General features: G+C 36.5%; 1 protein-coding gene across 1 annotated transcript in view; it reads right to left on the reverse strand.

The window, feature by feature from the left end:
* The window catches only part of LOC138319247 (cytoplasmic dynein 1 heavy chain 1-like), a 61973-nt gene extending 58230 nt beyond the window's left edge, over positions 1 to 3743 (reverse strand). The window contains exons 1-5 of the mRNA XM_069262269.1: positions 3384 to 3743; positions 2122 to 2221; positions 1552 to 1725; positions 864 to 1119; positions 254 to 440 (exon numbers count right to left, since the gene is read on the reverse strand). Coding sequence (XP_069118370.1) covers positions 254 to 440; positions 864 to 1119; positions 1552 to 1725; positions 2122 to 2221; positions 3384 to 3612 — 946 coding nt within the window. The 5' untranslated portion in view covers positions 3613 to 3743. The remainder of the gene's footprint in view (positions 1 to 253; positions 441 to 863; positions 1120 to 1551; positions 1726 to 2121; positions 2222 to 3383) is intronic.
* Between the last annotated feature and the right edge of the window lie 10436 nt (positions 3744 to 14179).

A 14179-nucleotide genomic window follows, 5' to 3' on the forward strand; every position in this document is an offset into this window, starting at 1 on the left:
ATAGAGCGGTTTGGCTTTGGAAATGGGGTCGTTTATCGACCCCAGTTATATAAGGAGAAAAATCACTGTATTGTCATAAGATTTTCTCTTTTTAAACACAAATAATTCCCATGCAATTTTATATCATAAATATACATTCAATTATGACAAGTTTTATCAGTAACGATGAATACCTTCACTACAAAATATACTATTACATCATGTACTAGTAGTACATCATGTACTAGTAGTACATACAAATGTACCCACTAACCTGTATCAGTATCAAAACTGACAGTGGCATGAAAACGCTTTCCATGTTTGAGGATTTCCAACGTGAGAACAATTTCTGGACTTTCTCTTTTTTCTTGGATCCTAAGAAGAGCACGTTCTAAGTTAAGCCAGAAGCTGATTTCCTGAAGAGCAGTACCTGATGCTGGATCTCGGTCCAACTTAGTCACCTGTATGAAGAATTCTTCATGTGAAAATATCATCTTGATGAATGTTCATCATCAGGGTTGGGATCCAATATTCTTTAATAAGATATTTTGTATGTAATTCAATATTGAAGATTTTTAGTCCAAAATTGAAAATGATTAAACTACCATGGTAAATAAAAGTTTTTTTTTTAAAAGTATGACTTTTATGTTTCTTGATCGTAAAGGTGACTTATATATCCTCAGGGCAAGAAATATCCCAGGTCCGATGGCCCCAGACCAGTAAAATATGATCCAGGCAAGTGAAAATTGGTGTAATCTTGCCCGATTTTAATGTAAATTACCCTTTTTGGGTAAAGTTAGACTGAAATCTTAAATTCGGGCAAGTGGTTTTCAAAATAAGTTTCTTGCCCTGATCCTAGAAATGGCTGTGCATGAGTTACTAACCTTCTGTATTTCCCTGATCCAGCGGTTGACACCACCCTGAAGAGCATTAAGAAACTGAGCGTCCTCTACCTTGTCCCCGAAGTCCTCGACCTTGGGTTTTTTGTTTTCCTCTGCACACTTTTTGATGACACTAGACACCACCTGGTGTATAGGCAATGTGATCTCCGGGATGTCTATGTTCTGTTGTAGATGGAGAAGGCCCATCTCCAACTCAGAAATTTTCTTCTCAACAGTTGGGGCCATTTTATCACCATCCCTGAAAACAAATATGATAGTTTGCTAAAAAAACCATTTTGAACTTTCAAATAAAATAAAAAGTTGGAAGAAGCGAGATTTCTATAACTTTAGGTAACAAATTAAATTTAAATTCAAACTGATATTGAAATCAGTTTTAGGTTTATACATCCACATGTATATGATGAACCTATGTTTTGTATACAAAGTATAAGCAATAGGAAAATGATAATGGTGGGCTAATTTCACTGTACATACAAATCCACTCATTGTCAGGGCATAGTTATAAGATCCATAATTACAATAACGTAATATTGCCAAGAATATTTATCAGAATAATACGCTTTTCTCTTAAAAAAACCCAACATATATATATAACAAAAGATTTACATATCTGAATAATTCAAATACACATACATTTTTACATTTTTCATTGTGAAGCATTTTTATATACCTTTCAGCTTTCCCTGTTTCTTTGATGTAGGACTTAAAGAATGGTGCCACAGCATTGGCCACATATGAATGAAGAGTTTCATATGGGGAACCTTCACTGAAGTTCATAATCCTGAGCTGAGATGGAAAAGACTTGTCTGCTTCCACCACAGGCCCTCTTTTGATAAGCACCATGCTATAAATAAGATGTGTAGAGATGTCATGCAGTATAAAGTTTGCTAACAATCAACTTTGATATGCAACTGTCTATTGTATGGTGATAGAAACAGGAATTTGGCTAAGATGAAAAGTTTTAACAGGACCATGAAGCAGCATTTCTGATGATGTGTGGTATTTTTTGTGATAATCACAACTTACCAGGTAAATGTAAGTTAAGAAGAATGGAATCATTCAATGTACATAGATGTATTCCTTATAGGGGTATAAATGCAGTACCTTTGGCCCTAAATACAACCCTTTTTTAACAGTGAATGTTATCTCTTCATTCTTCACATATTGCATATCGTAGAACTTGAGTATATGGGGCACCAGGACTGAATATGTTATGTGAATGTCAGTATATATATGATACCTGCAGATCTTGGAACTGGAGTATTTGACAGTAGATGTTATGTGATATGCCACAGTTCCCTCATTGTCCCCATCTCCCTCAGCCACCTCCTCAGATTCATCTGTTCATACAACAAAAATTGAAGACAATTTCAAGCTGAAATGATAAAATCCTAAATGTTTAATAGAATAAATTTGTTTACTGAATAGTAAAAGTTACATGAATAAACCAAATTAAAAATATCAATTGTTTTGATTTCCTTTGATTATACTTAGTCTTAAATAGCTTCTTATTGCATCCTTGGCACTAGGCTTATCAAAACAAATCAACTTTGTAAAAATATACCTGTTTATATATATAATTAATTACTTGTCAATTTGAATATGCATATGCTCCACCGCCAAAATAGCATAAACACTATTTATCATTGGGACAATAACTTTGATGTTTAATCATGTATATGTATGTCTAATTAATATAGAAATACATACGATTAATTCATTTTGATTAAATTTGTTGTCAGCACAATCAGTACCTTATTCCATATTTCGCATAATGTCATGGATTTTTTTCGGGATGCAATTCATTTTTTTATTTTTTTTATTTTATTCTGAAGTAAAAGAAGCTCAATTTTTTCAATGATGGTAATAGTGTAAAACAAGTAACTTTTGTTTGTGAAGAAAATTACTAATATTTATCTAAGTCTTACTCCTTTGTTTATCTTTTAAGATAAAAATGACAATTGATTCGTCGGCAGTGCAGCATCTTTAAGCAGCCCAAGCACTTCTAAATTTAATTTTCATTATAAATTTTATAATTACCGGTAACTGTTTGATTAAGACTTTAATTTCAAATGTTTTACAATAGCAACACTATTTTAACTGGTTTTTATAGCTAAATAACATATTATGTGCTGATGTTTAAACCCTTGTGACATATGGTAGGCAATTTTAGATGTCACAATGTAATACACCTAGCCAGGCCTACAGCAGTGATGACTCACACTAGCTGACTTGGGCTATTGATTATGATAAGCACATCGTCAGGTGATGTCTGCACTGCAATGTCGTCGTCAAACATACTCGTTAACAAATTTATATCAATATACCAAAGCCGTTATATCACGGTAAATTTTTTTTTATCTCGACATTATCGTCGAGTATAGTATGCATACTTTATCAGTAAATTGAGTAATATTGTAATCATCACTAATGCCACGCCTTCCGATTTTTTTTATAACCTAATGCCAAAACGAGAAATAAAAAGAAAATCCAGTTCTATACCTTTGGTTGACGATCGCTGTACTAACAGCACTGGTACTTGAGGGTCACTGAGGAACTTCTTTATGCTTTCAATATGCGGTTTTTCAACCAAAGCAGTTTTCAGAGTTGCAGATGCAGATTCCCTATCTTCAAGCAAAACTGGGACAATTCGGAGGAGATATTCCGAAAATACACTGGTATCTGCCACCGATTGAACCTCGGTTGACTCGGATTCCGAAGTGTCCGCCATCGTGGCGCAAAATGGCCCACTCCCTACTCTAGCCTAATCGTTTTAGATCTCTGAAAACCGAATATATCTGAAGCAAAGGCCGTCGAATAAATCCAATATGGATTCTGCTGAAAAATCTCTCTCACCAAAGCGCTTAAAAAATACAAGGAAAGGGAGGTAACTCGTCCAAAACTACATCGATTTTGTACGTTTCTCTGATTATCTGTGTTTTATTTTATCATTTTTAATGTCTTGATGATAGCTTCAAGCTAATATGACTGACCTTAATAAATTTCCATTGTTCACTTTCTGGTTTGCGCATGCAAAGAGAGAGTTTTTAAAAACAATAAAATGATAAAAAAAGTCTATCCTTTGTAGTCCGTTAATTTCCTTCCTATTACGTGTATATTTATATGGCATACAAATCCATTCCTTAGATGAGTTTTCAACTCTTCTTTTGTAAGGATTAGCAAGATAACCCTACTAAATCCCCACCATCACTATATAAGATAATGCTATAGTCGTAAATTAAGATTAGCGAGGTAACCCGATGTCTATATAGTCAAACGCAATACTTTAATAGCCAAAATTACCGGCGCTTTCTGACTTGTGAAATCGAAGGCAACTATAGTGAGAAGAGCGATTTAGAGTGACTTCCCCTAGCAATGTAATTCAATGGGTTTTAGTCAGAGGTATTCCGATACGTATTAATATTCAATTTTTCCGCGAAAACAAACGTATCGGAATATATCTCTGATTAAACCCATTGAATTAGGCTGCAGGGGAAGTCACTCTAGTCCGCATATTTACTAGGCAGTTGCTTTCGATGTCCACAAGTCAGAAAGCGCCGTAATTTCGGATTAAAATATTGCGTTTGACTATATAGACATCGTTTATATGCTTTTGCATGGTATGTGTGTGGATTTATGGATTATCGGAGGACTGATGCGTGACTATGACTCTAGGAAATAAAGGTATACTATTGTGAAAAAAATTAACTTTAATCGAGGTGGGGGTAAAAAAATCCAATAATGGCGACTGTCGTCCCTTTCTCTGTTTTATAGTAAATATCCCGATTTTTTAATAATTTTTCAAATCTCGTATTTTTTGAAAAAAAATCACATGACTGTCATATTTACTCATCAGTCCATCCACCAAATACAAAAATGAATGACAACATCCATTTTCATTGAGTTTGCCCCCTGTGTAAATCTATAGAAGTTCTTTTGTTCTTGTTATAGACTATGTTGATCAAGTTGTAGTTGACTAATAACAATTAGGATTGAATTTCAGTTCCAGGTTCTTCCAGTGATCATTCAAACTGCTTTTGAAACTATTTAATACTTTTGCTTCCACCACTTTGTTAGGTAATGTATCTCAATCATGCACCACCGTCTATTGGAAAAACATTTTTTTCTTCAATTTAAATGGCATCTTCTTTTCCTAAGTTTGTAACTGTTTCCTCTGGTTTCTGTTTGATCTTCCACATAAAACAAATCATCTTTGTCTACTCTGTCAATGTCCTTTATAATTCGATATGTTTGTACCATATCGTTCCTCTTCCGCCAATATTTTAGTGTTGGTATTCCTAAACTTCTTAGTCGCTCACTGTAGGTCAAATTTTTCATGGTCTTTACACGTTTTGTTGCCCTGCGTTGCACGTTTTCAATTCGAACAATATCCAAACACAGCTTAAAGATGCTCCACCGCTGACAACTGGTATTTTTTCACTATCAAAAACAAGAGCAGACGATTTAGTATTTTTCTTCGGGTACAAAAGTTACTTACTTTACATCATTACCACCATTAAAAAGTTTGAGCTTCTGATTTTACTTCAAGTTATAATTATGAAAACTAATTAATTGCATCCCGAAAAAAATCCGTGGCACTATATCTTATATGGAATGAAGTAAAAAATTGCGCATGCACCAAAGGCGAAATGAATTATTTTATGTTATTGTGTGTGTTAATTAGGCATATATATACACGATTAAACACCAATTATTGTTCAAATAATGTATATAATTTATGCTCTGTCGGCGGTGGAGCATCTTTAAATATTCCACATGAGGCCTAATGAGTGATTTGTACAGGATTGTGAACATGTCCTTCTTTGTTTGTTTGATTTCAATTATTTGTTCATCTCCATCAGTCATATTGTAACTTTGTTGCGTGTTGTTGTAACCAAAATGGATAGATTTACATTTTTTCCGTGTTAAAGTTGATCTGTCAAGTATCTGACCACAATGTCACAGTGTGTGAACGGAAGTGTATAGTATTTTTTAAATTTCGTAGTTGCGAGTCTGTATAGCGGTACTCGGTCACTTGCTAAGACAAATGAAATAGTGTATAGTGGATATTTTTTGCCAAATTTATTTATACTATACGTTTTTGTTGTAATCTAAAGTTATCAACGGCGTCATGGATAGCAATTTGAACTACCAGTGACTAATGAAGTTTTTTGAGTGTTAACCAGCATTAACATTTCAGACACTTTTCGTGAGTTGATTTGCTGTTCATCATCGAAGAATTGAGACACTCGCCTAATATTTTGCACTATTTTAAAGTATTATGTCTGGCTTTCGTTATTTCAAGCACCATCACAGGTTTATGAATGAATGCAACAATATAAAACACATAAATACATATTAATGGACACAATATCTGTTACTTAATCGTATTTTGAAGTTGCAGGATGATCAGCTAAAATTGTATAGTTACTTGCATTGATTTGAAACTGGCGATGTATAGTTGCTTGCGACGACACTTGTATAGTCATTTGTTATAAAGAGGAAATATATTCAGTGATAAAAGGCTCTGTTCGAAGCTAACAAATTAAACAAATCAGTCTAACAGAGTTATCAAATACACTTTTTCAACGTTTAGTCAACTTTGTTGCACAGATCATATTATAGTCATTTACAATTTAGATGGAGTAAATGCAACAAAAATGCAAGAGAATGCACCACGTTGATACTTCAGGTATAACTTGGATTTCCATGGACCAGTCATTACTTTAAAAAAAATGTCAGAATTACGAAAAAAACAATATCCTTCTAGAATCATAAACGAAAATTACTTACGTCATTTCCATATTTATTACGCCGGAAATGGCTGTTCATTTACAAAATGATTTTCATATTTTCGTGTCTAACGTTGTTCCACGGGGATTCAATTTGGCGATTTAAACTTTTGTTTTTACTGTTATGCCATTGTTGCAGCGATTGATTTTCACAATTTCTTATCACCAGCGAAATAAGTAAAATCTAATCGCACGCGTAAATATATGTTAGGTTCAAATATACCTTATAGGGAAAAGAATTAAAATATGGACAAAAATAATGTCAAATTTTCGAGGCGATCTGTCCCATTATCAAGACACAAAAATAAGAAACAAAATTTCATATTAATGACGTCTTGATCAAAATGCACACATACTCACATATTTAAAAAATAATAATACATGTAACATATATAGGCTGAATAATATTAGTGATGATAGTGATGAGTATCTAATGCGTCTGTATCGATTGGTATGTACATATTTAATATCGTTGTCACCCGGGAATGACGTGATCTAAAAAGTGAGCTTTCTATGAATCAAATCATAAAAAAAACTAGATTTACGCAACATTCCACTTTTTGTTTATATGTTTCTCAATGCTTAACACATCCTGTGGCCTTACCGATATCATATGTAAATTCCTTTTGGTTGAAAATTACTGAAATTAGAAATATTAGCGATTTGTAATGAGAGTTTTGCGCAAGTGACTATACAGTAATTTTTTAATTAAAACAAGCGACTATACAGTAAAGTAACAGGCGACTATACAAAACTATTTCGTGTATATGCACATTTTAAGATATGTTTTAGCCGCTTTCTAATGGCGAATGATGTAGAATAAAGAAACTGTGGATAGATAAATAATCAAATTACTCATATAAGTTACAATTATAACATATATTTCAGGAAAAAATGGGGGGAAAACGCAATTTCCTCCGAAAACACATCGCAGTTTTGATCGTAATTCAGTGATTACACTTCGATTCTTATCTATTGCTAACATTATTTTCAAAATCATGTTCATGAATTTGTTAATATACATGTTATGAGAACGTCTATGATGCTAAACATATTTGTAGTTACGAATAATGCCGATATTTGGTGCTTTACCGACCTGTATACCATGCCTGTTTTCATTCATCCCGCTTCGATACTCACAAGTGACCATACAAAAAGCAACTAATGATTATGCTACACACTTCCGTTCATACACTGTGAATGCTAGTCTATCTAAATCCGTTTGAATATCTCTTTGCCCTTCCTGGTGAGCTGGTCCAATTAGATTGGCATCATCTGCAAATAATTTAACTATCGAATTAACTTGTTCGGGTAGGTCATTGATGAAGATAAGGAATAGAACAGGTCCTAAAGCACTCCCTTGAGGAATACCACTTTTTACTTCCTTCCAGCCTGAACAGTTTCCATGTACAGTCACTCTTTGTTTTCTTCCTATTAGAAAATGACTTATCCATTTGAGTACTTTTCCTTTTATACCGTAGCTTTCTAATTTCGACAACAATCTTTGTTGAGGTACTGTATCGAATGCTTTTCTAAAATCGGGGTAAACTATATCAACAGGGTTTCCTTCATCTAGTAATTTTGTAACGATTCCTTCAACCTCCAGTAATTGTGTAGTAGTTGATTTTCCTTTCCTAAAGCCAAATTGATGAGCTGACAGCATGTCTTGTCCTTCCAGATGTTTTAGAATGTGATCTTTGATGATTTTTTCCACAATTTTCCCCACGATGGATGTTAAGCTCACCGGTCTATATAGTTTCCCACTTTTTTCTTGTTTCCCTTTTTATGAAGGGCTGTAATGTTGGCAATTTTCCATTCTTTTTTCCTTCATTTAATGATTTCCGAAATATGATGTGAATTGGAGTTATTAAGGATTCTCTCAGTTCGTACCGTACTTTTGGATGTAGGTTATTGGCCCCGGAGATTTCGATGGATTAATCTGGTCTAGTTTCTTAAGCACCATGTTTTCTTCAATGTGGATATCTGTGAGTTCTGAATTAAAATTCCTTTTATCTAATGTAGGGTTTGTAGTCATATCCTCACTTGTGAACACACTTGAGAAAAAGTTGTTTAGTAGTTCAGCCTTTAATTTTGGGTCGGATATAAGTTCCTCTTGTTCATTTATTAAGTCCCCAATTCCAGTATTTACTTTGGTTTTTGATCGAACGTATTTCCAAAAACCTTTACTGTACTTTTTTATATCACTTGTCACTTTTTTTTCATAAGCATGTTTGGCCTCCCAGATTTTAAATGTTGCCTCATTTCTAGCTGTAACAAATTTACCATAATTTTCACTGGCTTTTACGTTTCTATATTTAATCCAGCATTTCTTTTTCATTTTTATAGGAAACATAACTTCTTTGGTGATCCAGCCCTCGAACTTATTGTGATTGATGTTTGGCACTTCTTGGCTCACCGGTATATGCTCATCCATTAATTGTGTTAAAATTTCTGCCAAGTATTTCCAGGACTCTTGTATATTTTTAGATTCTAGGACTGTTTCTCAATGAATATCACCCAATCCTGCTGCTATTTTGATATAGTCTCCTTTGTAGTATTTATACTTTCTGGTCTTGGATATCGGAGTAGTCTGGTAAAGATGAAAATTTAGAGCTATTATCGAGTGGTTACTCTTTCCAATAGATGGGCTAATTTTGATGTCATCAATTATTTCTTCGTTATTACCAGGTCAAGAAGTGAGGATATTTGGTTGTGTCTATGTCTGGTATCTTCTGTTACACACTGAGTTAGATATGAGTCCTGTAGGGTTTCCAAAATTTAAAACTATCACTCCCTATCGCTCCTCTTGTGATCATATTATCCCAATCTATTTCTCTAAAGTTATGATCAACAAATGTGTACCCATACTTATTGCACTAGAGATGACATTGTTAAGCCTTCTGTTATTTTCCGATGTACTTGATGGGCTTCTATAGACACATCCTAAAATGAGTGTTTCGTTGATTTTTAAAGTTATAGAGCACCATTGTTGTACTCCTCTATCAAAACCATTGTTAGGGAAATCTCAAAACCATTGTTCCAAACTTGTTCCAATAGAGACACTTCTTTATATAGATGATAATACCTCTTCCTTTTATGGTGGAATTTATAAATGCGTCGTAATTTTCCAAGTTAAATTCACACTCTTGTATTCCTTTGTTATTTTTTGGTAATACCTAACGTCATATTGTAACGTTAACCATGCAGATTGATACCAATACACAAATATTTCTCTTTTATGACATTTGTTGCTTGGTGTTTCACTTTTTTTCGTTTTTAAGAAGAGCATACAAACTTTATTTTGATGCTTTGTTTTTGTTATTACAGTGCTAATTTTTACTTTTATAACTATTACTTTTAGTTTTGTCACATGATGTGTACCCTAATTGATACCTAGCTAGAAAAAATGTATAATTGTAATAACAAGAGATCCCAGAGGGATCTTGGCGCCCACCAAAGAATGATCAATGTCTGACAATGGAAAGAGGGATCTTTTCCCTGCTTTTCAAACTTTTTCAAACACACTACATATAAAATTTGAGACAGATCGCTATAGTACTTTCTAAGAAATAGTGGTAACAAACTTCAACAATGAAATCTAAGATGGCGGCCGGTTGCCTATCTTGTTTACCGATCAGTCCCGAAAGGCATTATGCGTCAGTCCTAAAAGGTACTATGCACAACTAGGGTACAAGGGGAACCTATGCATGGAATTTGAGAAAGATCCCTTCAGTACTTTCTGAGAAATAGCGATAACAAACTTTAACTATCAAAATCCAAGATGGCCGTCAGTCGGCCATCTTGTTTACCGATTGGTCCCAAAATACAATATGCACAACTAGGATCCTAGAGGAACCTGTATATGAAAATTGAGAAAGATCCCTTCAGCACTTTTTGAGAAATAGCGGTAACAAACTTTAACTATCAAAATCAAAGATGGCCATCTGTCGGCCATCTTGTTCACCGATCGGTCCCAAAATGCAATATGCACAACTAGGGTCCTAGGGGAACCTGTATATGAAATTTGAGAAAGATCCCTTCAGTACTTTTTGAGAAATAGCGGTAACAAACTTTAACTATCAAAATCCAAGATGGCCGCCTGTCGGCCATCTTGTTCACTGATCGGTCCCAAAATGCAATATGCACAACTAGGGCCCTAGGGGAACCTGTATATGAAATTTGAGAAAGATCCCTTCAGCACTTTTTGAGAAATAGCGGTAACAAACTTTAACTATCAAAATCAAAGATGGCCGCCTGTCGGCCATCTTGTTCACCGATCGGTCCCAAAATGCAATATGCACAACTAGGGTCCTAAAGGAAGCTACATATGAAATTTGAAAAAGATCCCTTTAGCAATTTCTGAGAAATAGCGGTAACAAGAATTGTTAACGGACGGACGGACGGACGGACGACGGACCACGGACGAAAGGCGATTTGAATAGCCCACCATCTGATGATGGTGGGCTAAAAACCAATAAATATGAAGTTGAGTTTATAGTACTGAGTTCAACTGAATATGAAAACAATTTACTGTAAAAAATGTACGTGTTTTCACAACAGTATCTGCGGTAATTCAGTAGCCTCGTAAGACCGCGTAATGACTTATGTTGCTGCCCCCTTCCCCGCTAGTACTGAAATCAAAATGGGAAAATAACGCTTTACAAAGAGCAATTTGCACTTGATTGAAAAAAATATGTGTGGCAACTTAATGTTGTTCTATTTCTGTTGAGTGTAACTGTTACAAGAGGCCCAGAGGGCCTGTATCGCTCACCTGGTTTGTAATGCCAAGTAATGTTCTGAATACAGGTTCATTGTTTCTTTTCTGAAGGAATTTTAATATTAACCTCTAAATCCCCTATTAGGCCCCACCCCTCCTGCCCCCAGGGGGTCAGAGCCAAAATTTATACAAGTTCTGTTCCTCTTCCCCCAAGGATGTTTGTGGCCAAATTTGGTCACAATCCAAGCAAAACTCTAGGACAAGTAGCGATTTATAGGATTTACCTCTATTTCCCCTATTGGGGACCCACCCGTCCTGCCCCTGGGGGGCCAGAGCCAAAACTTATACAAGTTCTGTTCCCCTTTCCCCAAGGATGTTTGTGGCCAAATTTGGTTACAATCCATACAGAACTCTATGACTAGTAGCGATTTAAATAATTTACCTTCTATTTCCCCAATTGGGCCCTGCCCCTCCTGCCCCCCCGGGACCAGAGCCAAAATTTATACAAACTCAGTTCTTATTCTCCCAAGGATGTTTCTGGCCAAATTTGGTTACATTCCATGTGGAACTCTGTGACTAGTAGCGATTTAAAGGATTTACCTCTATTTCCCCTATTGGGCCCCGCCCCTCCAGCCCCCGGGGGGCCAGAGCCAAAATTTATACAAGTTCTGTTCCCCTTCCCCCAAGAATGTTTGTGACCAAATTTGGTTCCAATCCCTGCAGAACTCTATGACAAGTAGCGATTTAAAGGATTTACCTCTATTTCCCCTATTGGGCCCCGCCCCTCCTGCCCCTGGGGGTCAGAGCCAAAATTTATACAAGTTCTGTTCCCCTTCCCCCAAGGATGCTTGTGGCCAAATTTGGTTACAATCCATGCAGAACTCTAGGACAAGTAGCGATTTATAGGATTAACCTTTATTTCCCCTATTGGGCCCCGCCCCTTCTGCCCCCGGGGGTTCAGAGCCAAAGTTTATACAAGTTCTGTTCCCCTTCCTCCAAGGATGTTTATGGCCAAATTTGGGTACATTCCATTCACAACTCTATGACTAGTAGCGATTTAAAGGATTTACCTCTATTTCCCCTATTGGGCCCCGCCCCTCCTGCCCCTGGGGGATCAGAGCCAAAATTTATACATGTTCTGTTCCCCTTCCCCCAAGGATGTTTGTGGCTGATTTTGGTTACAATCCATGCCAAACTCAAGGACAAGTAGCGATTTAAAGGATTTACCTCTATTTCCCCTATTGCGCCCCGTCCCTCCTGCCCCTGGGGGATCAGAGCCAAAATTTATACAAGTTCTGTTCCCCTTCCCCCAAGGATGTTTGTGGCTGATTTTGGTTACAATCCATGCCAAACTCTAGGACAAGTAGCGATTTAAAGGATTTACCTCTATTTCCCCTATTGGGCCCCGCCCCTCCTGCCCCCGGGGGTCAGAGCCAAAATTTATACAAGTTCTGTTCCCCTTCCCCCAAAGATGTTTGTGGCCAAATTTGGTTACAATCCATGCAGAAACTCTATGACAAGTAGCGATTTATAGGATTTACCTCTATTTCCCCTCTTGGGCCCTGCCCCTCCTGCCCCCGGGGGGTCAGAGCCAAAATTTATACAAGTTCTGTTCCCCTTCCCCCAAAGATGTTTGTGGCCAAATTTGGTTCCAATCCATGCAGAACTCTATGACTAGTAGTGATTTAAAGGATTTACCTCTATTTCCCCTATTGGACCCCGCCCCTCCAGCCCCTGGGGGATCAGAGCCAAAATTTATACAAGTTCTGTTCCCCTTCCCCCAAGGATGTTTGTGGCCAAAGTTGGTTACATTTCATTCAGAACTCTATGACTAGTAGCGATTTAAAGGATTTACCTCTATTTCCCCTATTGGGCCCCGCCCTTCCTGCCCCCGGGGGGCCAGAGCCAAAATTTATACAAGTTCTGTTCCCCTTCCCCCAAGGATGTTTGTGGCCAAATTTGGTTCCAATCCATGCAGAACTCTATGACTAGTAGCGATTTAAAGGATTTACCTCTATTTCCCCTATTGGGCCCCACCCCTCCTGCCCCCGGGGGGTCAGAGCCAAAATTTATACAAGTTCTGTTCCCCCTCCCCCAAGGATGTTTGTGGCCAAATTTGGTTACAATCCATGCAGAACTCTAGGACAAGTAGCGATTTATAGGAAATGTTGACGGACGGACGGACGACGGACGACGGACGACGGACGCCGCGCCATGACATAAGCTCACCGGCCCTTCGGGCCAGGTGAGCTAAAAATGTTCTTTGAGTAGGCCTTACGCTTTGAAAAAAACCGAACACAATTATAGTACAAATAGTATTTGTAGCATAGCCACATTTCTAGGGATTCACACATTTCAGACCACGTTATCAATTTCAAAGTTATGTTTCAGAGAAAATAACAGAAATAGTTACATAAAACGAAACGTAATTATCAATAAATGATGTATCTTTGGTGTCATCAAAAAAAAGAAATGAGGTAAATTTTATCAAAACAAATGTTTCGGCTATTTTCTCAATTAGCACTGTGCACACACTGGTGACCGTAATATATATTACGGTCAGCAAAGATGGATTCCGGCGAAATCGGTCAGTTTCGGTTTTTGGCTGATTTTGATGGTTTAAGATGACGTTGAAAATTTTCCATTTCTCTTCAAAGGAAGAGTTTAACCTGCTGTATCTGAAAATCATATCGGTTTACACTGAAAGTGTTTGCTTTTAACGCAATTGAATAGACGCTAGAAAAATATCTCCGAGATGACCGTATAGTATCAAAACATCATGACGGAAA

The sequence above is a fragment of the Argopecten irradians genome, chromosome 3 (assembly GCF_041381155.1).
Source record: "Argopecten irradians isolate NY chromosome 3, Ai_NY, whole genome shotgun sequence".
In the NCBI taxonomy this organism is placed as follows: Eukaryota; Metazoa; Mollusca; class Bivalvia; order Pectinida; family Pectinidae; genus Argopecten; species Argopecten irradians.